This window comes from Quercus lobata, chromosome 2 (assembly GCF_001633185.2).
Source record: "Quercus lobata isolate SW786 chromosome 2, ValleyOak3.0 Primary Assembly, whole genome shotgun sequence".
NCBI classification, from domain to species: Eukaryota; Viridiplantae; Streptophyta; class Magnoliopsida; order Fagales; family Fagaceae; genus Quercus; species Quercus lobata.
Genome location: NC_044905.1, coordinates 21961336 through 21978895, shown reverse-complemented (window position 1 = coordinate 21978895; position 17560 = coordinate 21961336). Strand labels below are relative to the sequence as shown.

Genomic DNA, 17560 nt, shown 5'->3' with positions numbered 1-17560 from the left:
GTAGCTCACTAAGGAGGTCAATTTCCTTGTCGTTGATTGCTCTTCTACCTATAACGCCATCATTGGTCATCCCATGCTTAACGCATAGTGGGTAGCCACGTCCACATATCACTTGCTAGTAAAGTTTCCAACGGAGTACGGGATAGAAGAAGCATGAGGAGACCAGATGGCCACCCACAAGTGCCACATAGCCATGCTAGAGATGGATGATCATTTACAAGCCTTGAACATCAAGGAAAGAAAGGTTATTATAGAACCAACAGAGGATCCAGAAGAAGTCCCCTTGGATGATGATACCCTTGGTTGAACCACTCGTGTCGGTACATGAGCCAACCCTTCGGTTCGCAAAGAGCTTGCCTTCTTCCTAAAGAACAACTAAGACGTCTTTGCTTGGAGCCATAAGGACATGCCAGGGATTAATCCCAGTACCATGTTACATAAGCTCAACGTATGCTAGTCCTTCCCCTCGATTCAACAGAAGAAAAGGGTCTTGGCCCAAGAAAGGGACAAAGCCATAGTTGAAGAGGTACGCAAGCTGCTGGAGGCAGATTTCATCAAGGAAGTCTACTACCTCGAATGGTTAGCCAACGTAGTCATGGTCAAAAAAGCAAACAGCAAGTGGAGAATATGCATAGACTTCACCGACCTGAACAAGGCATGCCCAAAGGATAGCTATCCACTCCCACACATCGACCTCCTCGTGGACTCTACGGCTGGCCATCAGCTGTTAAGTTTCATGGACACCTTCTTCAGGTACAATCAGATCAGATTAGATGAAGCTGACTAAGATAAGACCTCGTTTGTCACAAGCCAAGGACTCTTCTGCTACAAAGTCATGCCATTTGGACTAAAGAACGCAGGGGCGACATACCAAAGGCTTGTGAACAAAGATGTTTGCCCAGCAAATTAGGCGAAACATAGAAGTGTACGTAAACGACATGCTCATAAAAGGCGCAAGGGAGGCTAGCCACCTTGACAACCTTTAGGAAACACTTAAAACCCTTTGCCTCTTCAATATGAAGCTCAACCCCAGTAAATGTGTGTTTAGCATTACGTTAGGGAAGTTTTTAGGCTTTATAGTGTCACAACTCGGGGTGGAAGCTAATCCCGATGAGGTTCAAGCTATAATGGAGATGGCTCCTCCAAAGAACACCAAGGAGATGCAAAGCCAGAACGATAGGGTTGCAGCCTTTAACAAGTTTGTTTCTAGAGCAACGGATAAGTGTCTGCCCTTCTTCAAGGTGCTAAAGACGGCTTTCGAGTGGACCGACGAGTGCCAGAGGGCATTTGAAGAACTAAAGACCTACCTTGTATCCCTACCGTTATTCAATCCATCCAAACCTGGTGAAGAGCTCTCCCTCTACTTAGCTGTGTCTTCAACGACCATTAACTCTACTCTCATACGAAAAGAAGACCGGGTGTAGTTACCCGTTTACTACACCAATCGAGCACTCCAGGGAACTGAAGGAAGATATCCCCCAATGGAGAAGCTGACCTTCGCATTAATCACCACTAGCCGAAAACTTAGGTTGTACTTTCAAGCACACACCATAATGGTCCAAACAGACAAACCACTACGGAAGGCGATAAACAACCCAAAGGCTGCAGGAGGATTAGTTCTATGGGCAATAGAACTCGCTGAGTTCAACGTCCAATATCGGCCTAGGACTGCGATCAAGGCACAAGCTTTAGCTGACTTCATTGCCGAGTTCAGAACAAAAGAAGACAAAGAAGTGGAACCAACTGTGTGGATGATATGGATGGATGGTTCGTCTAATCAACGGGCTGGAGAAGTTAGGGTCCTACTATGATTACCAGAAGGAGATACAGTAAAGTGTGCAGTCCACCTCCAATTTTAAACAACCAACAATGAGGCATAATATGAAGTGGTCCTCTCAGGCCTCGACTTAGCTAAAGCAACAGGGGCCGTGTCGGCAATCATACACTGTGATTTGCAAGTTGTTGTCAGGCACATCAATGGTGACTATGAGGAAAAAGGGGTACAAATGAAAGAATACTTGAGCATGGTCAAAAACAAGATAAGCGAGGGATTCCCAGCTAAGTTTGTGCAGATCCCAAGGGAAGAAAACGAGAAGGCGAACCATTTGGCCAAAGCTGCATCCACAAAGTATATGAACATCACTAATCAGGTGCTATCCTTTGTCTAATATTCCCCTGCCATTGACAAAATAGAAGTATAGGTTATCCCCTTGGGAATCGACTGGACAACGCCAATCGTATCCTACCTTAGAAATGGGACATTGCCAGAAGACCGCAACACTTCCCATAGACTGAAGGTACAGTTGTTGCATTTCCTAATGATTGGGGATGTCTTTTACAAAAGGGGTTTCTCTTGTCCGTATCTAAGTTGTCTGACCCCCGGCGAAGCAGACTATGTCATGAGAGAAGTGCACGAAAGGGTATGTAGGAACTACTCAAGGGCACGCTCACTAGTTCACAAGCTGATACAGGCTAGATACTACTAGCCTACTATGCAGAAGGATGCCTAGTCCTAAGTAAAGGCATGTGACAAGTGCAATGCTTCAATAACATCGTGCGATAGCCATCAAAGGAGCTTACTCCTATGAGCATCCCCTGGCCGTTAGCCCAATGGGGATTGGACATAGTAGGACCCTTCCCCATTGCCATACGGCAGCTCAAGTTCCTCATCGTGGGGATCCACTACTTTACCAAATGGGTCGAAACAGAACCATTGGCCACTATCACGAAAAAAAATATCCAGAGCTTCATCTAGAAAAGCATCATTTGCCGCTTCGGGATCCCGAAGGTCTTCGTCTTTGACAACAACAAGCAATTTGACAATGACGCATTCAAGGATTTTTGCTGACAGTTAGGAATCAAGAACCACTACTACTCTCCCACTCACCCATAGGCAAATGGACAAGTTGAAGTCACAAACCGATCCCTACTCAAGATGATTAAGACTCAGCTCAAGGGAAAAAATGGTATATGGCCAGAAGAGCTACCCAGCATCCTATGGGCATACAGGACGATGGCTCGCACACCTACATGGGAAGCACCTTTCCACCTCGCGTACAGGTACGAAGCCGATATCCGAGCAAAAGTTGGACTAACTAGCTATTGAGTATCCCACCATAATGAAGAAAAGAATGAAGAAAGGGTACGCCTACAGTTAGATCTTCTTAACGAAGTCAGAGCAATGGCAGAATAGAGGATGGCTTGTTATCAAGATCTGATAGCAAAACACTATAACACCAAGGTCAAGTCTTGTCACTTTCAAGTCGAGGACTTGGTCCTAAGGAAAGTAAAAATGGTTACCAGAGATCCCTTATAGGGTAAGTTGAGCCCCAATTAGGAGGGACTTTACAAGATCATCGACTGCCATAGAAAATGGACCTACTACCTGGAAATCCTCGACAGACAGAGGCTCCATCACCCATAGAATACTGAGCACTTGAGGAAATACTATCAATAGTAGTCAAATGCAGCCTATTTTATTCCTTTCTTTCTATTTTTTCATTTTTTGTTAAGACTCTAAGGATGTTAAGTTTCTTTTTAGCTTTTTCTATTATTAATGAGACTTGGATGGATAATAAAAAACGTTGTTTAGCTCTCTACTCTTCAACAAACCATCTAAAACACATTAAGTCCTATCTACGGCATGGACGGATGACCAAGGATACCGACGGGTACTTGGTCACAAATTATGTTAAGTCCTACCTACGAGGTGGACGGATGACCAAGGATACCGACAGGTACCCAGTCCCAAAATTTTGTTAAGTCCTGCCTATGGGGTGGACGAATAAAATAGAATAGCAACGGCACCAATACGATGGGGGCATACACACAGTTATAATAAAGACAAAAATGAAACAAGTATATGCAACAGATAAAAGCAGTAGATGTAACACAAAAGGGTAAATATTTTTACATAAAAGCCCAAAAGAAAGGGGCATTAATCATTGTCTTACAGATAATCCTACAAAAATTTAAATTTAAAAAGAGAAGGATGGATATCAAGACGAATGAGCATTAGGAATGGTCGGATTCACAATGGACAGGCCATCCACGGTCGTCAAGTCCACAGCTAACAAGACCACAGCAACGTCATGGCCTTCAAGGGCAAGCTGAGCGACGACCATGCTGTCAGTGTCCTTCACCTCCTGCTCAAACGTAAGAACAAAATTGACAGTCTCATTGCTAACGGCATCATCTCCCCCCAGGGGTCAGTGGGATAGTGTCATCTATGACGATCTGAGACAAGTCCAAATTAGGATAGACGGCTCCAACTTATTTCAAGCAATCGTCATGTTAGGACATATGTGTTTCACTTATTAGGAACATATGTCATTCTTTTATGTAATTGGCTTATTCTTTGACAAAATGCACTTTACTTGTATTTGGGTAGATTTAGGATGTGTTTAAATACTTCAAGAAACCATGTTTCAAGATCAAGTGTTGAAGCCTTCAAGTCGGTCCAAGAAAACAAGTTCATAGTACAAAATCATTAAAGTTTAACAGCTGCATCTATCGAGCTTAAGGAAGCTGTTCTACATTCGATGTGCTCGACACTTGCTCGACAGCTGCTCGACACCTTCTATCTGTCGAGGTTTAGGATTCTCAGAATTTCAATATGATTTTCTTGGGATCCGTGAATTTGTCTTTGGGCTTTCTTTTCTCCTAACCCTAGACATATAAAAGGATCAGTTTAAGGGCCGTCAAACAGTTCACAAGTTGCACAAGCTTTGGGCAAACTCTGTTCAAGCAAATTGTGACCGGAGACGAAGTTCTTGCCCTAGTTCATCTCTTTCTCTTGAAGAAGTTGCTATGTATGTGCACCGTAGGGTTTTGTGACCAAGCATCTTCTTGATCTTCATCGTGTGGATGAACTGAAGAACTTTGCAACCAACAACCTTCTTAATTGGTGATTGAAGTCGCGTACTGGGATCCGCGCAATTGGTTAGTCATGTACTTGGGAGTCGTGTATTTGAAAGGGGAACTATCACTACAGAACAAGTCCAATTGGGTATTGGGGTAAGGGTTCAACTGTAGGTTAGTAAAGTACTTGGATTCCTTTACTTGTAACTGCTTGTTGTGATAATAGTGGAGTTTCGGGAGTAGTGACCTAAAAATCACCCGGTGGGGTTTTTGCCGCTAGGTTTTCCCCATTCGTAAACAAATCACCGTGTTATTTATTTTCTGCTGCATAATTAGTCTATTGGTGATTTTTTTGTGCTACCACACGTTTGCATGATAAATTGATTAATTAATAACTTGACTAATTAATTAATTAATATCTATCACAAGGGGTCATTCAGTTTGTGGCCTATCAAGTGGTATCAGAGCGGGCACACTCTGATTAGGGTTTAATCTTTGCTGTGTTAATCCATTGACCCATGTTTGTCATGGATAGAGGACAGTCATTAATCATACCTCCTTTATTTGATGGCACTAACTATGCATACTGGAAAGTACGCATGAGAGCTTTCTTGCAGTCTTTAGATGAGAAAGTGTGGTAAGCTGTGGAGATAGGTTAGACTAAGCCTACAGAAGCGCCAGCCGACTGGGATGATGCCAAGATTAAGGCAGCAAACTTCAACAGCAGAGCACTGAATGCATTGTTCAGTGCAGTCACCAATGAGGAGTTCAAGAAGATATCCTCAACTGAAACTGCCAAGAAGGCTTGGACCATTCTCCAGACAACCTATGAGGGTACTAAGGCTGTCAAGGACTCAAAGCTTCAGAGGCTTACTACAAGCTTTGAAGAAATAAAGATGGAGGAGGATGAGTCTTTCGATGAGTTCTATGCCAAGCTAAAGGACATAGTAAACTCAGCTTTCAATCTTGGGAAAACCATACCTGAACCCAAGATTGTAAGGAAAATGCTCAGATCTCTACCCAAGAGATTCTATGCCAAGATTACGGCAATAGAGGAATCAAAGGATATTGACAAGATTCCTCTGACTGAGCTGGTTGGAAACTTGCAAACCTACGAGCTAGGGTTGACAAGAATAAGCAAGTCGGGTAAAAGCAAGAATATGGCACTGAAGGCCAAGAGCAGCGAAACTGATGAATCTTCTGATGATGAAGATTCCAAGATGAAGTCCTACATCACTAGACAGTTCAAAAAGTTTATGAAGAATGCCAATGGAAAGGGTTTCGACAAGGACCGCAGGCAATCCAGTTTTTCTCAGTTTAAAGGCCAAGACAAAGGGAAGAATGATGCTAAGGAAGGTGGTCAGTACACTGTTTCCTCAGGACTAAGTGTTTTGGTTGTCAAGGTTTCGATCACATGAAGCATGGGTGTCCTACATATCTCAAAAGCATTGGGAAGAGCAAGGCACTTGCTGTTACCCTAAGTGACACCGAGCCTGAGGATGATTCCGACAATGAGGATGACGGAATCTTAAATGCCTTCACGGCCACTGTAAATCCTACTAATGGGATTGTTGAAGATGTGATTGAAGAAGAGGAATTGGTGGAATCCAAATTTGAGAAGATGGATGATCAAGATGACATCCATACAGCCTATGAGAAACTATACAAGCTTTCTGAGAAGCATGAGAAACTGTATAGGCTAACCACCAAGAAGCTTAGTGATGTGGAACTTGACCGTGAGGAGCTTTCCACAAAGTTTGATGAGGCTAATCAAACTATTGGGGCGCTGAGATTTGAGAACAATTTCTTGGCTGAGAAGACCAAGAAGCTTGAAGCAGAGCTATGTCAAGTCAGAGCTCAACTGGAAAGGACTTCAAGCGCAAAGCTGGATGAGATGCTAAGCATTCAGAAATCTGCTTCAGATCGAACAGGCTTAAGGTATGGTCTCTCTTCTTCTAATACTGCTTCTACTAGTACTACTGTTTTTGTTCCTCCTGCTAATAATGTTAAAACTGAGAACAATGAGATTAAAACTGAATTAACTAGTGAGAACATAGACAAGGTTAAATCTATCTTAGGAGCACCCCCAAAACTTGAGAAGAAAGATATTAAAAACCCTAGGGCTAAGAAGGATAACTCTCAAAAGTCTAAACAAAAGAAGCAACATCTCTGTCATCATTGTGGAGGTGCCGATCATACTCAACCAAATTGCTACAAGTGGCTTGCCACTCAACAGAGCAACGGCATGATAGCATCTGGGAAGCAGAATCAGCTTCACTCCTCTCTTGCTCCCCTTGGAGATCTTCTCAAAGCCCTCATGTTCCTTTCGAACTTGAACGGTTTTAACTCTTCCCCTTCATCGCTGGTTCAAAGGTTTGCTAGACGGAAAGGTTCTTCCAAGGTGTGGAATGAAAAGAGCTCTAAGTGATTCGATCACTTTTCTCTCTCTCTTCTTGTTTTTGTGTGTGCATTACTTATGTGTTTTGCTTTCATGTTTTGAGTCAGTCTAGTTTTTATACTTTGGTTGTTTAACATATTTTTGTTTGGTTATTTTTCAGTTTTTGCTTTGTTTTTTTTTTCATATAAAAATTAAAAAAAAAATTTGAAAATCAGAAAAATACAACAAAAAAAAAAAGTGTGTGTGTTTTGTGTACTTTGGTACTTGTGTACCTTGGATGGCCATTGAAACAAAGTCTTCTAAACTTTGTATCATTTGTAACTTAGATGAGCATCTTTATGCACAACTAAGCAAGTGAGTTTTGTGGCTCGTGTTTGTGATGAGTATGATTAAGTTGTCTTTTAAACTTAACACTCATATCACTCTTTTTTACGGGAAGGACTAAAAAATCCTGAGAGAAAGGCATAAATAACCATCTCACCACTATTGCCCGCCAATCATAATATGACACATGTATGCTTCGACATAGCAAAAGTGCAGTGTCAATGACATTTGTGTGCTTAGGTATAGCAAAATTGGAATGTCAAATATCATTGGGTATTTCTTTTCTCTCTCTAATATGCCCATGCATGATATGCTTAAAAGAAAAATATGCAAAGAAAAATCAAAAGCAAAAAAATCAAAAATGCTTTAAATATGATTACAAGCATGTATTCTAGGAGATGTGGGAGTTATAGGATGTACCTCAAAGGTGATAGTCCCCATCAAGCAGTTATGATTGTGTGTGAGTTAAAGTGATTTTCTCATATCTCAAATTGTCATAACATGCATACACTTATGCAATCTTGCGATGTTTTTCACATATAACACGCAATATTCTTTGCTATTCTTGATACATGTGCAGGTACAATGTGATTTGGCCATCACGAGGTTTTACATGTGTTAATGTATGCTCACTAAACTGTCTTGACTTGTTTTTGAAATATAAAATTGGTTAGACTTGTTTAGTGTGTGTGTGTGTTTTTTGAAGATCCATGTGCTTAAAATTTTATTTGAGAGATGATTTTGAGAGCTTAATATGTTGATTGGATCATTGTTTGAGTTGCATGTTGGATTGCATTCATGTCTATGTTTTTCACATCTCGAAAAACTGTTTTATAGAGCTGGCTCGACACCTCCTCGATAGCTAGCTATCTATCGAGCTTCCTAAGCTTTTTCTTATCGCAATCTCGCCAGCACCTCGATACCTGGTGGATCAATCGAGATTGGGTCTGCATCCTCGACAGCTTCTCGATACCTAGTGGATCGATCAAGTTTATGTTCTTGATTCTGATGAGTTGTTCCTTGATACCTCCTCAACACCTCAGCTGTCGACGAGCATTTCCTCGACACCTCCTCGACAGATACCTCGATACCTCTCGATACCTACATCTATCGAGATTTAATGCTTGTCCTATATAAGCCTCCTGTGCGATCCAAAACTCATTTCCTTCGATCTCTCTCTCGATACTTCTCTATTTTCTCTCCCAAAACACTCAAATCTCACTCCAATCTTGGTTCCTCAAGGATTCTTCAAGCTTTTTCAAGTTTTTCTTTACTTGGTAAGCTTCTAATCCTTTCTTATTCTGGCATTTCATGTTTTGAAACCTAGGTTTTGGGGTTTTTGAAAAATTTTGGGATTTTTCAAAATTGATGAGTTTTTATTGAAATTTTGGGATGGGTTTTCACTTAAATGAATTTAAAACCTCATACATTGCATCACATTAGCATTATAATGGTATTGTCATGCATTTAAATGTGTGCTGATAGGTTTGGATTGGGCTGAGCCCATGATGCAATTTCTTTTGCAGTCACATGTTCATGCATTTCCCATGCATACGTACTTATTTTCAATATACTTGATATATTTTGAAACTGATTGGGACTTTTCTGATTGTCATTCTTTCTCTCCCTCTCTGTTAGTTTACGTTAGTCGTGTCTATGGTACCTAAGCGTAAATCCACTCCAACCCGGAACCCTCTTCATTCCAGTGCTTCTTCGTCCTCTGATCAGACTCTGACTCATATCCGGTTCCGTGATGATGATGCCTTTAAGGCATTTTCGGAGAACTTTTCTAGACGAGGCATTCATTTAGAACGCCAAGTCGTTCTGTCGGACTTTGCCGACACCGACCTTCCTTCTGTCATTCACAGTAAGGGATAGGAGTCACTGTGTGACGTCTCAATCACCTGTCCTCTCGTGCTTATCCAGGAGTTTTACTCCAACATGCACGGGATTGATCGTTTAGTACCTCTTTTCTTCACTCGCGTTCGAGGTACGCGCATTCCTATCACACCGCAACTTGTTGCGGATGTGCTTCGGGTCCCTAGGATAGAGTTTCCTGATTATCCTAGTTGTGAGCGTCTGAGGACTGTGTCCAGGGATGAGCTCATGTCTACTTTTTGTGAGCGCCCTTCTACTTGGGGTGAGCGACTATTTACACCATGTTGACCTTTTGCTAAAGGTCCTAGATTCATGAACATGGTGATGACTTTTGTTTTGCATCCATTCTCTCACTATAACTCCATTACAGAGCCTCGTGCTCAATTTTTGTTATCTCTTCTTGAGCATCTTACTATAGATTTTCCTTCTCATTTCATTCTATCTATTATAGATGTTCATCTAGATTCGACGTCCTGTGATAAGCTCATCTTTCCTTTCGCTATCACGAGGATCTTATGCCATTTTTCTATTCCTGTTCCCTCTTCTGACCATTTTACCGTCATGTGTACCATAGATTACGCTACCGTTAAACGTAGCGAGGCCCAACTTCGGTCGCGACAATCAGATTTAGCAGCTCCTTCCTCCCGTTCAGCTCCATCCCGTTCTACTCCACCCACATCCGCTCCTCCCTCTTCTTCGGGCAATGTGATTTTAGGAGACATCATGGCACAGCTACAGTGCATGGATGCTCGCCTAGATACACTCTCTACGGAGTTGTATCAGGTGAACGTTCATGTTGGTCGTATTGCTCGGCGACAGGCGTCCATAGGTGGTTTTGCTCCTGAGGCTACTCCTTCACCACCTTCTCCCGTGGCTTCTGATTCTGAGGATGATGATGATGATGATGCTTCGGATGATGCTGATGAAGATGCTAGCTTTACCGATGAGATGTCTACTTGACACTCTTACCCTTTGTCATTCGTGACAAAAATGGGGAGTAGTTTTGGTATGAGAGTAGTCTATCTTAGGGGGAGAGTTAGTATAGGACCATTTTGTTAGGGGGAGTGTTGATACATTTTGAGGGATGTAGTGAGGATAGTATGTATCTTTTCTTTTCTTTCTTTTTAGATACATTACTCTTATACATGAGGTCTTGTGACCATTTATAGACATACATTGTGCTTATTTCTTTTTTTATATTGATGTACGTTTTTTCTTTCACCTACCCTTTCATGTGTTGTTTCTTTTCTCCCTTTATACACATGTTTCTTATACTTGTATATAATCTATTATTTCTGTTTCACACAAAGATGCCTTGATGAGTTTTGTTTAAAGTGTTTCAGAAATACAGGTTGTCAAAGTCTACTTGCCATAAACTCTCTTCTTGCAAAGTTTTTCAAGAGTTTGTGTTAGGATAGATTTTATTGTATTCAACAAGTGAATATGAGTTGAGTGATTTATGACTTCTCTCATATGTTCATTTGTTTGTTGTAGTTTTTTCATGGATTGCCAAAGGGGGAGATTGTTAGGACATATGTGTTTCACTTGTTAGGAACATATGTGTTTCATTCTTTTATGTAATTGGCTTATCCTTTAACAAAACGCACTTTACTTGTATTTGGGTAGATTTAGGATGTGTTTAAATACTTCAAGAAACCATGTTTCAAGATCAAGTGTTGAAACCTTCAAGTCTGTCCAATAAAACAAGTTCATAGTGCAAAATCATTAAAGCTCAACAGCTAACTCGACAGCTGCATCTGTCGAGCTTAAGGAAGCCGTTCTACATTCGATGTGCTCGACACCTGCTTGACACCTTCTATCTGTCGAGGTTTAAGATTCTCATAATTCCAATCTGATTTTCTTGGGATCTGGGAATTTTTCTTTAGGCTTTCTTTTCTCCTAACCCTAGACATATAAAATGATCAGTTTAAGGGCCGTCAAATAGTTCACAAGTTTTGAGCAAACTCTTATGGGTTGGTCAGTCATGACGACGATGGGGTGTGCTTGGAAATAAGGACGGAGCTTTCTAGAAGCAACCAATAATGCAAAAGCTATTTTTTCATCCTTGGATAATTTGCCTCTACTCCTTGGAATACCTGGCCGGTATAATAAACTGGCTTCTGGACATTCCCTTCTTCTTTGATCAGTGCTGAACTTGTTGTAGTATTGGATATTGTTAAGTAGAGGACAGCTTCTCTACCATCACTGAAAGGCTTAATAAAGGTGGCTTCATCAAGTAATCCTTTAAATTCTCAAGGGCTTCCTCGCATTCCACTGAAAGGCTTTTTTCAATACCTTGAAGAATGGCATGCACTTGTCTGTTGCCTAGAGACGAATCTGTTTACGGCTACAACTTTTCCTGTCAAGCTCTGTACCTCCTTCACAGTTTTTGGTGATTTGACCTCGATTATCGCTTTTACTTTGTCTGAATTTGCCTCTATTCCTCATTGGGACACCATGAATCCCAAGAATTTTCCTGAAGCAACAGCAAAAACACACTTTGCAGGGTTTAATTTCATGTTGTACTTACGTAGTGTGCTAAAGGTTTCTTTAAGATCGTCCAAGTGGTTGGCTTTGTCCTTACTTTTCACCCGCATATCATCTATGTACACCTCCACATTCCTTCCAATATGGTGAGAGAACATACGGTTCACCAATCTTTGGTAGGTGGCTCCTGTGTTCTTCAGTCCAAAGGGCATAACTTTGTAGCAGTACAACCCTTGGCTGGTAACAAACGAGGTCTTCTCTTGATCATCTTCGTGCATAAGAATCTGGTTATATCCAGAAAATGTGTCCATGAAACTTAAGAGCTTATGTCCAGCAGTTAAGTCTACCAGCTGATCAATCCTCAACAAGGGGAAGCTATCTTTTGGGCAAGCTTTGTTCAAGTCTATGAAATCAATGCACATTCTCCACTAGCCATTACTCTTCTTTACCATGACCACGTTTGCTAACCAATCGGGATAGAAGACCTCCCTAATGAAGTCGGCTTCTAACAGCTTCTCTACTTCTACAGTTATAGCTTTATTGCATTCTGGTGCGATATTCTCCGCTTCTGTTGTACGGGCTTGCATTCTGGGTTGACATTAAGACGATGTTGTATGATCTTCCTATCAATCCCAGGCATATCCTCGTGTTTCCAGGCAAAAACATCTTGGTTTACCCTTAAGAAGGAAATCATCTTCTCTTTCTCTAAAGTTGGGAGTGCAGTTCCTATCTTCAATACCTTCGTCAAATCTCCTAAGACGATCTCAACTTCTTGTGGTGTTTCTGATGGTTCAGGGATGGGCTCTGGTTCATTGATCACCCACATGTGGTTCTCTCCTGATGCTAAGGTAGCTTGATAGCATTCTCTTGTCAGAACTTGGCCTCCTTTAATTTCTCCTACTCCATGGGTTGTTGGAAAATTCACCTTTAAGTAATATGTTGACGTTACTGCTCTTAATCTGTTGAGTGCAGGTCTTCCCAAGATGATGTTGTATGTTGAAGGGCAATTAACTATGAGGAAATTAATTTCCTTGGTAACCTGTGTTGGGTAAGTTCCTGCAATCATAATTAGAGTGACGATGCCTCTAGGGACGATTCTATCCCTTGTGAAGCTTACTAGAGGTGAGGTAAAAGGCCTGATCCTTTTCTTATCCAACTTCATCTGCTGAAATGCGAGCAAGTAGATGATATCTGCCGAGCTTCCATTGTTAATGAGCACTCGATGGATGTTGAACTCTTTTAATCTGAGCATGATTACTAGTGGATCGTCATGGGGTTGCCTGATGCCACGACCGTCTCTCCCTGAAAAGACGATGTCAAGCTCATCATTCTTTGGCAACTTCATTAGAGGGAGCCATGAATGGACGCTGTATATTTCTCTCCCCTGCGCTTTTCTTAAGGACTTCAACATTCCGCCTATCGTTAGTCCTCCCAAGATCGTCTTTATCTCTCCTGCAAGTAGTTTGCTATCCCCTATCTCCGGAGTTTTGTCCTGGTCGTCCTTTCGTTGATATCTATGGGGCTCCGTCTTTCTAACGTACTTCTGTAACTTCCCTTGTCGGATCAAAGTCTCCACCTGGTCTTTCAAATGTTTGCACTCATCAGTATGACGTGGTCCTGATGGAACCTACAGTACTTACTTTTGTCTCTTCTTTCTACTGGAGTGCTAATTGGCTTTGGCCATCGCAAGGAAGGACCGTCTCTTATCTATATAAGAAGCTGCTCAATTGGCATTATTAGAGGAGTAAAGTTATTGAACTTGGGTTTCCTCTCTAGAAGTTCCTTCTTTTTCCCTGTGGTCTACACAACACTTCATGTCTCCTTCTTCTTATCGTGATTGCTGCTCGTTCCTTCATCTCTCTTCCTTTTTCCTTTCATTTCTTTTGTGAGCACTGCATCTTCTACATTCATGTACTTCTGAGCTTTACAGAGCAACTCCGCGATTGTTTTCGATAGACTTTTAGTGATTGAGAAGAAGAAATCTCTTGGCAGCAACCCCACTTGGAAGGTTGTTAAGATGACTTAATCTTCAGCTTCATCTACCTGCAGCAACTCCTTATTGAATCAGGTGACGTACTATCTTAGTGATTCTCATTCTGCCTGTTAAATGTTGAGAAGATGGCCAGTTGGCTTCTTGTGTCTTTGCCCCCCCAATAAAATGACGAACAAAATCCTTACTGAGTTGTTCAAAATCTGCAATAGCTCCTAGGGGTATCTTGTTGAACCATACCCTAGCTGCTCCTTTCAATATTGTTAGGAATGCCCTACACATCACCTTGTCTGGGGTCATCTATAATAGCATCAGCGTCTTGAATGATTCGATGTGATCCAAGGGATCCTTGGAACCGTCGTATGACTCCAACTGTGGGAGATAGAATTTTGGTGGGAGAGGACGATTCAACACTTCATTAGTGAATGGTGATTCCGTCCTTCGAATCACCCCATCCAAATTCTCTCTGCCTTTGTCATTCATAGCACTTTTTAGTTCATCCATCTCTTTCCTCATGTTGCGAAGCTCATTCTCCACCCTAGTGGAATCTTCTCCAGAAGTTCTATCTCGCCTGTTGGCTTGAGAGTTTGATTCTTCTTCATTTTGGTTTTCACCTATTCGCCGACGTTCTGCATTTTGGGATTCCATTGTCTTTCGCAGTACTTCATTCTGGCAAATCAGCTTTTCCACATTAGCCAAAAGGGCTTGGATTTGTTGTTGTTTCACAGCATCTAGCTGAGGTGTGGCCTCTGCTTCCATCTCGTACTCTGAGGAACTCTTTTTTCACTGGGAAAGATGGCTTGAATGATTTGCATTCCCATAAACAGTGTCAAACTAATGATGCAAAAAATCAACAGTTGAGCTCCTCGTCGTAGCGGATGGACGATGCTATGAATGGGGTCATCTCTATAGATGAGAAACCTGCAAAATGAACACGATGGAAGAGTAAAACGTCGGTGTGGCATCAGCCAAACCAACTCCGATGCTTAAGTCAATAAAGGAGAAAGATTATAGAGAGAAAATGAGTAAAGAGTGATTTCACAGAGTATTTGTGTGCAATTGATCATACCTTGGGTTTCTGGTGCTTTCTCTTTTATAGTTGAATGCCTAATCAATGGGCAATGAATCACTGTATTTATGCTCAACGGCTAGTGCGTTACAGAATCTTTGTCTGAAGTTCACAGCTCATTCTGTGACCGTTGCTCCGTCCATTACATTTCATCAACAATGATCATAATAAATGTGTAACGTCTTCTCTGAGTAAATGACGATCTTCGCATAGTGACGACCATAAATTTCTAACTCATAAAAAACCATTTACTTTAAAACAAAAAATTTTCTCAAATAGTTTAGATCTAAATCTTGGGTATAGTTTTCTAAAAGACATGAGAATCCTTTTACCTTTTAAAAAAAAAAATTAAGCTTTCAAAATGGTTTTAATCTTGGACTTTGTTTTCTTTAAGATTCATAAAAGTTCTTTCTTCTGTTTTTTTTTTTTTTTTTCAAAAGCCTTCTTTCTTAAAATTGATCTCTCTTTTCTCATCAAAGAAAATACCATCTTTTTTACGCACACAAAAATTAAGAGAACCCTTTTTAAGGGTTACTTTCCCAAAAAGTTTAACCCTAGTTTCAAAACAAACATTTTCCCAAAAAGTCATTACGTTTTCCAAAAAGAAAATACTCATCTTTTCAAATGTAAGATAAAATGTTTTCTTTTTACATAAAAGTTGTCTTTAAATCTTCTAATGGCATCTTTTTTTTATGAGGTTTGATATGTGTCTATGATTCACTTCCATTGAATCAATGGTACCAAGCTAACATATTCCCCAACCCCTCCCCCTACACTAACCTTTTTTTTGGGGGGTTTGTTGTGTTTATGCATGAGAATGAACTTGGAGAATAAGTTTTTCTTATCGCTTTAGTGTGCATGAGGTGATATCATACTCACATGTTGGTTATACATATTTATATTCTTGCAACATCGTAAATAAGGACCTTCACATGCTACTTGTATATATTCACATGTTTTGCTTGTAAATATTTTTTGCAATAATATTAACATGATACTTTATATGTAGATAAATACTCACATGATGTGTGTGTGTGTGTGTGTGTGTGTGTGTGTGTGTGTGTGTGTGTTGTCTGGACAAAAACTCTTTCAAAAACAAAATGCCAAGTATTTAATTTATTTTCCTAAAATGTGAATGTTGAAGTTAAATTATAATGAGGTACTATCCTTTAAATATGTGGTGTGGGGTGCCTAACAGCTTCCCTACCCATAACCGAACTTCCGAGTCCAAAATATTTGGTTCAAAGCATTAGTTTACCGTAATTAATTTAAAGACCCTTGAATCAGGTTTTTTTTTTTTTTTTTTTTTTTTTGTTAGTTGGGTAACTAAAACAAATTAGACAAATAAGTGACCAATCACACCTAAAACAAAACCAATAGTTGGTGGCAACTCCTTAAAATTAAATAAGAAAAGATACACACACACACACACATCACCCTAGTAGCATATGCACACATAAATACGTCGCCAAGCACCCAATGTAGAAAGCTTCGGGGGAGAAACTCAAACGGGGCCCACACCCATGTCAGAGGGCATCCGTAGGAAGGACCTAAAATAAATGAGAAATGGGCCAATTGAGTGATTTAGGAGCTTCAAATGAAGAAACGTACCCAAAAATTAGAATATATGCGAAAAAATGAGTAAGACTAGTCAGAAATTTTTTGCATTTGGTCAACAGTCAATGCAAAATCAACAATCAACTATAGTCATTGCCAACAATCATAGGCTAGTCAACGGTCAATGGTTTGGTCCACAAGCCAAATCCGGGCGGTTTGTGTCAACTAAACTAAGTCAGCTAACATGGCACTAACGAGGCACTAATTGGCATTAATGTTGATGTGGTGCTAACATGGCAAGGCTGCTTGGGCATGATGACATCATGGATAACATCAGATGGGCCGAATGGCACATGGGTAAGCGTGATCGAGGTGTTGGTACATGAAACAAGCGACGGTGCATATGGATCTATCAGCAACGTGTGAGACGACGTGGGACAGCGGCTGGCTATCGATCTTCTGGGTTTTGGTCATTGAAGGAAGATGATGTCACCAGTGTAGTGAGTGACAAGAAAGGAATGGTGCCTGAAATGACCGCCAGAGCTGTTGGCCGTGCGTGTTGGCACGTGCAGCAATGGTTGTAGGCTGAATCCCTGGCTTTTGTAGATTAGAGACCAATGGAGAGATCTGTGTGGTTGGTTTCTTCAAAAGAAGGCTCGGCTTACACAAATTTGAGGAAAAAAAAAAAAAAGAGACATGGCTTGTGTGAAGATTTAGATCTATGAAGACTATGGCCTTTGATGGTAGCAAGGCAGTGATAATGGCTGCGTGGAAGGCCCTGTGGGGGCATGAAGGTAGAGATAGATCTGGTTGAAAGTTTGTTGGATTTGGTAGAGATGAACAAGCGTTGAGTGAAGTGTAGATCTGAAGTTGCAGATTGCGACTTTAGAGACATATTTTGCTAATGACCAAGAATGAAGTTTGACTCTAAGACCATGTTAAATTAGCTCTGATACAATGCGTCCGTTTGGATTGAGCTTATTGTTGCTGAAACTAA

The 17560-nt window shown here is 40.9% G+C and overlaps 2 protein-coding genes across 2 annotated transcripts; one reads left to right on the top strand and one right to left on the bottom strand.

The window, feature by feature from the left end:
• Positions 1–1016: 1016 nt before the first annotated feature.
• On the top strand, positions 1017–1424 carry LOC115961201 (uncharacterized mitochondrial protein AtMg00860-like). Its single transcript, XM_031080224.1, has one exon. It carries the CDS (start codon positions 1017–1019, stop codon positions 1422–1424), a length of 408 nt encoding a protein of 135 aa, XP_030936084.1.
• Positions 1425–12476: 11052 nt separating this feature from the next.
• Positions 12477–13358, bottom strand: LOC115961194. Its single transcript, XM_031080214.1, has one exon. It carries the CDS (start codon positions 13356–13358, stop codon positions 12477–12479), a length of 882 nt encoding a protein of 293 aa, XP_030936074.1.
• Positions 13359–17560: the final 4202 nt, after the last annotated feature.

Bases quoted from the DNA above. Each gene is read 5' to 3' on its own strand.
- LOC115961201 (XM_031080224.1), top strand. From the start codon at position 1,017: ATGAAGCTCAACCCCAGTAAATGTGTGTTTAGCATTACGTTAGGGAAG.
- LOC115961194 (XM_031080214.1), bottom strand. From the start codon at position 13,358: ATGTTGAAGTCCTTAAGAAAAGCGCAGGGGAGAGAAATATACAGCGTC.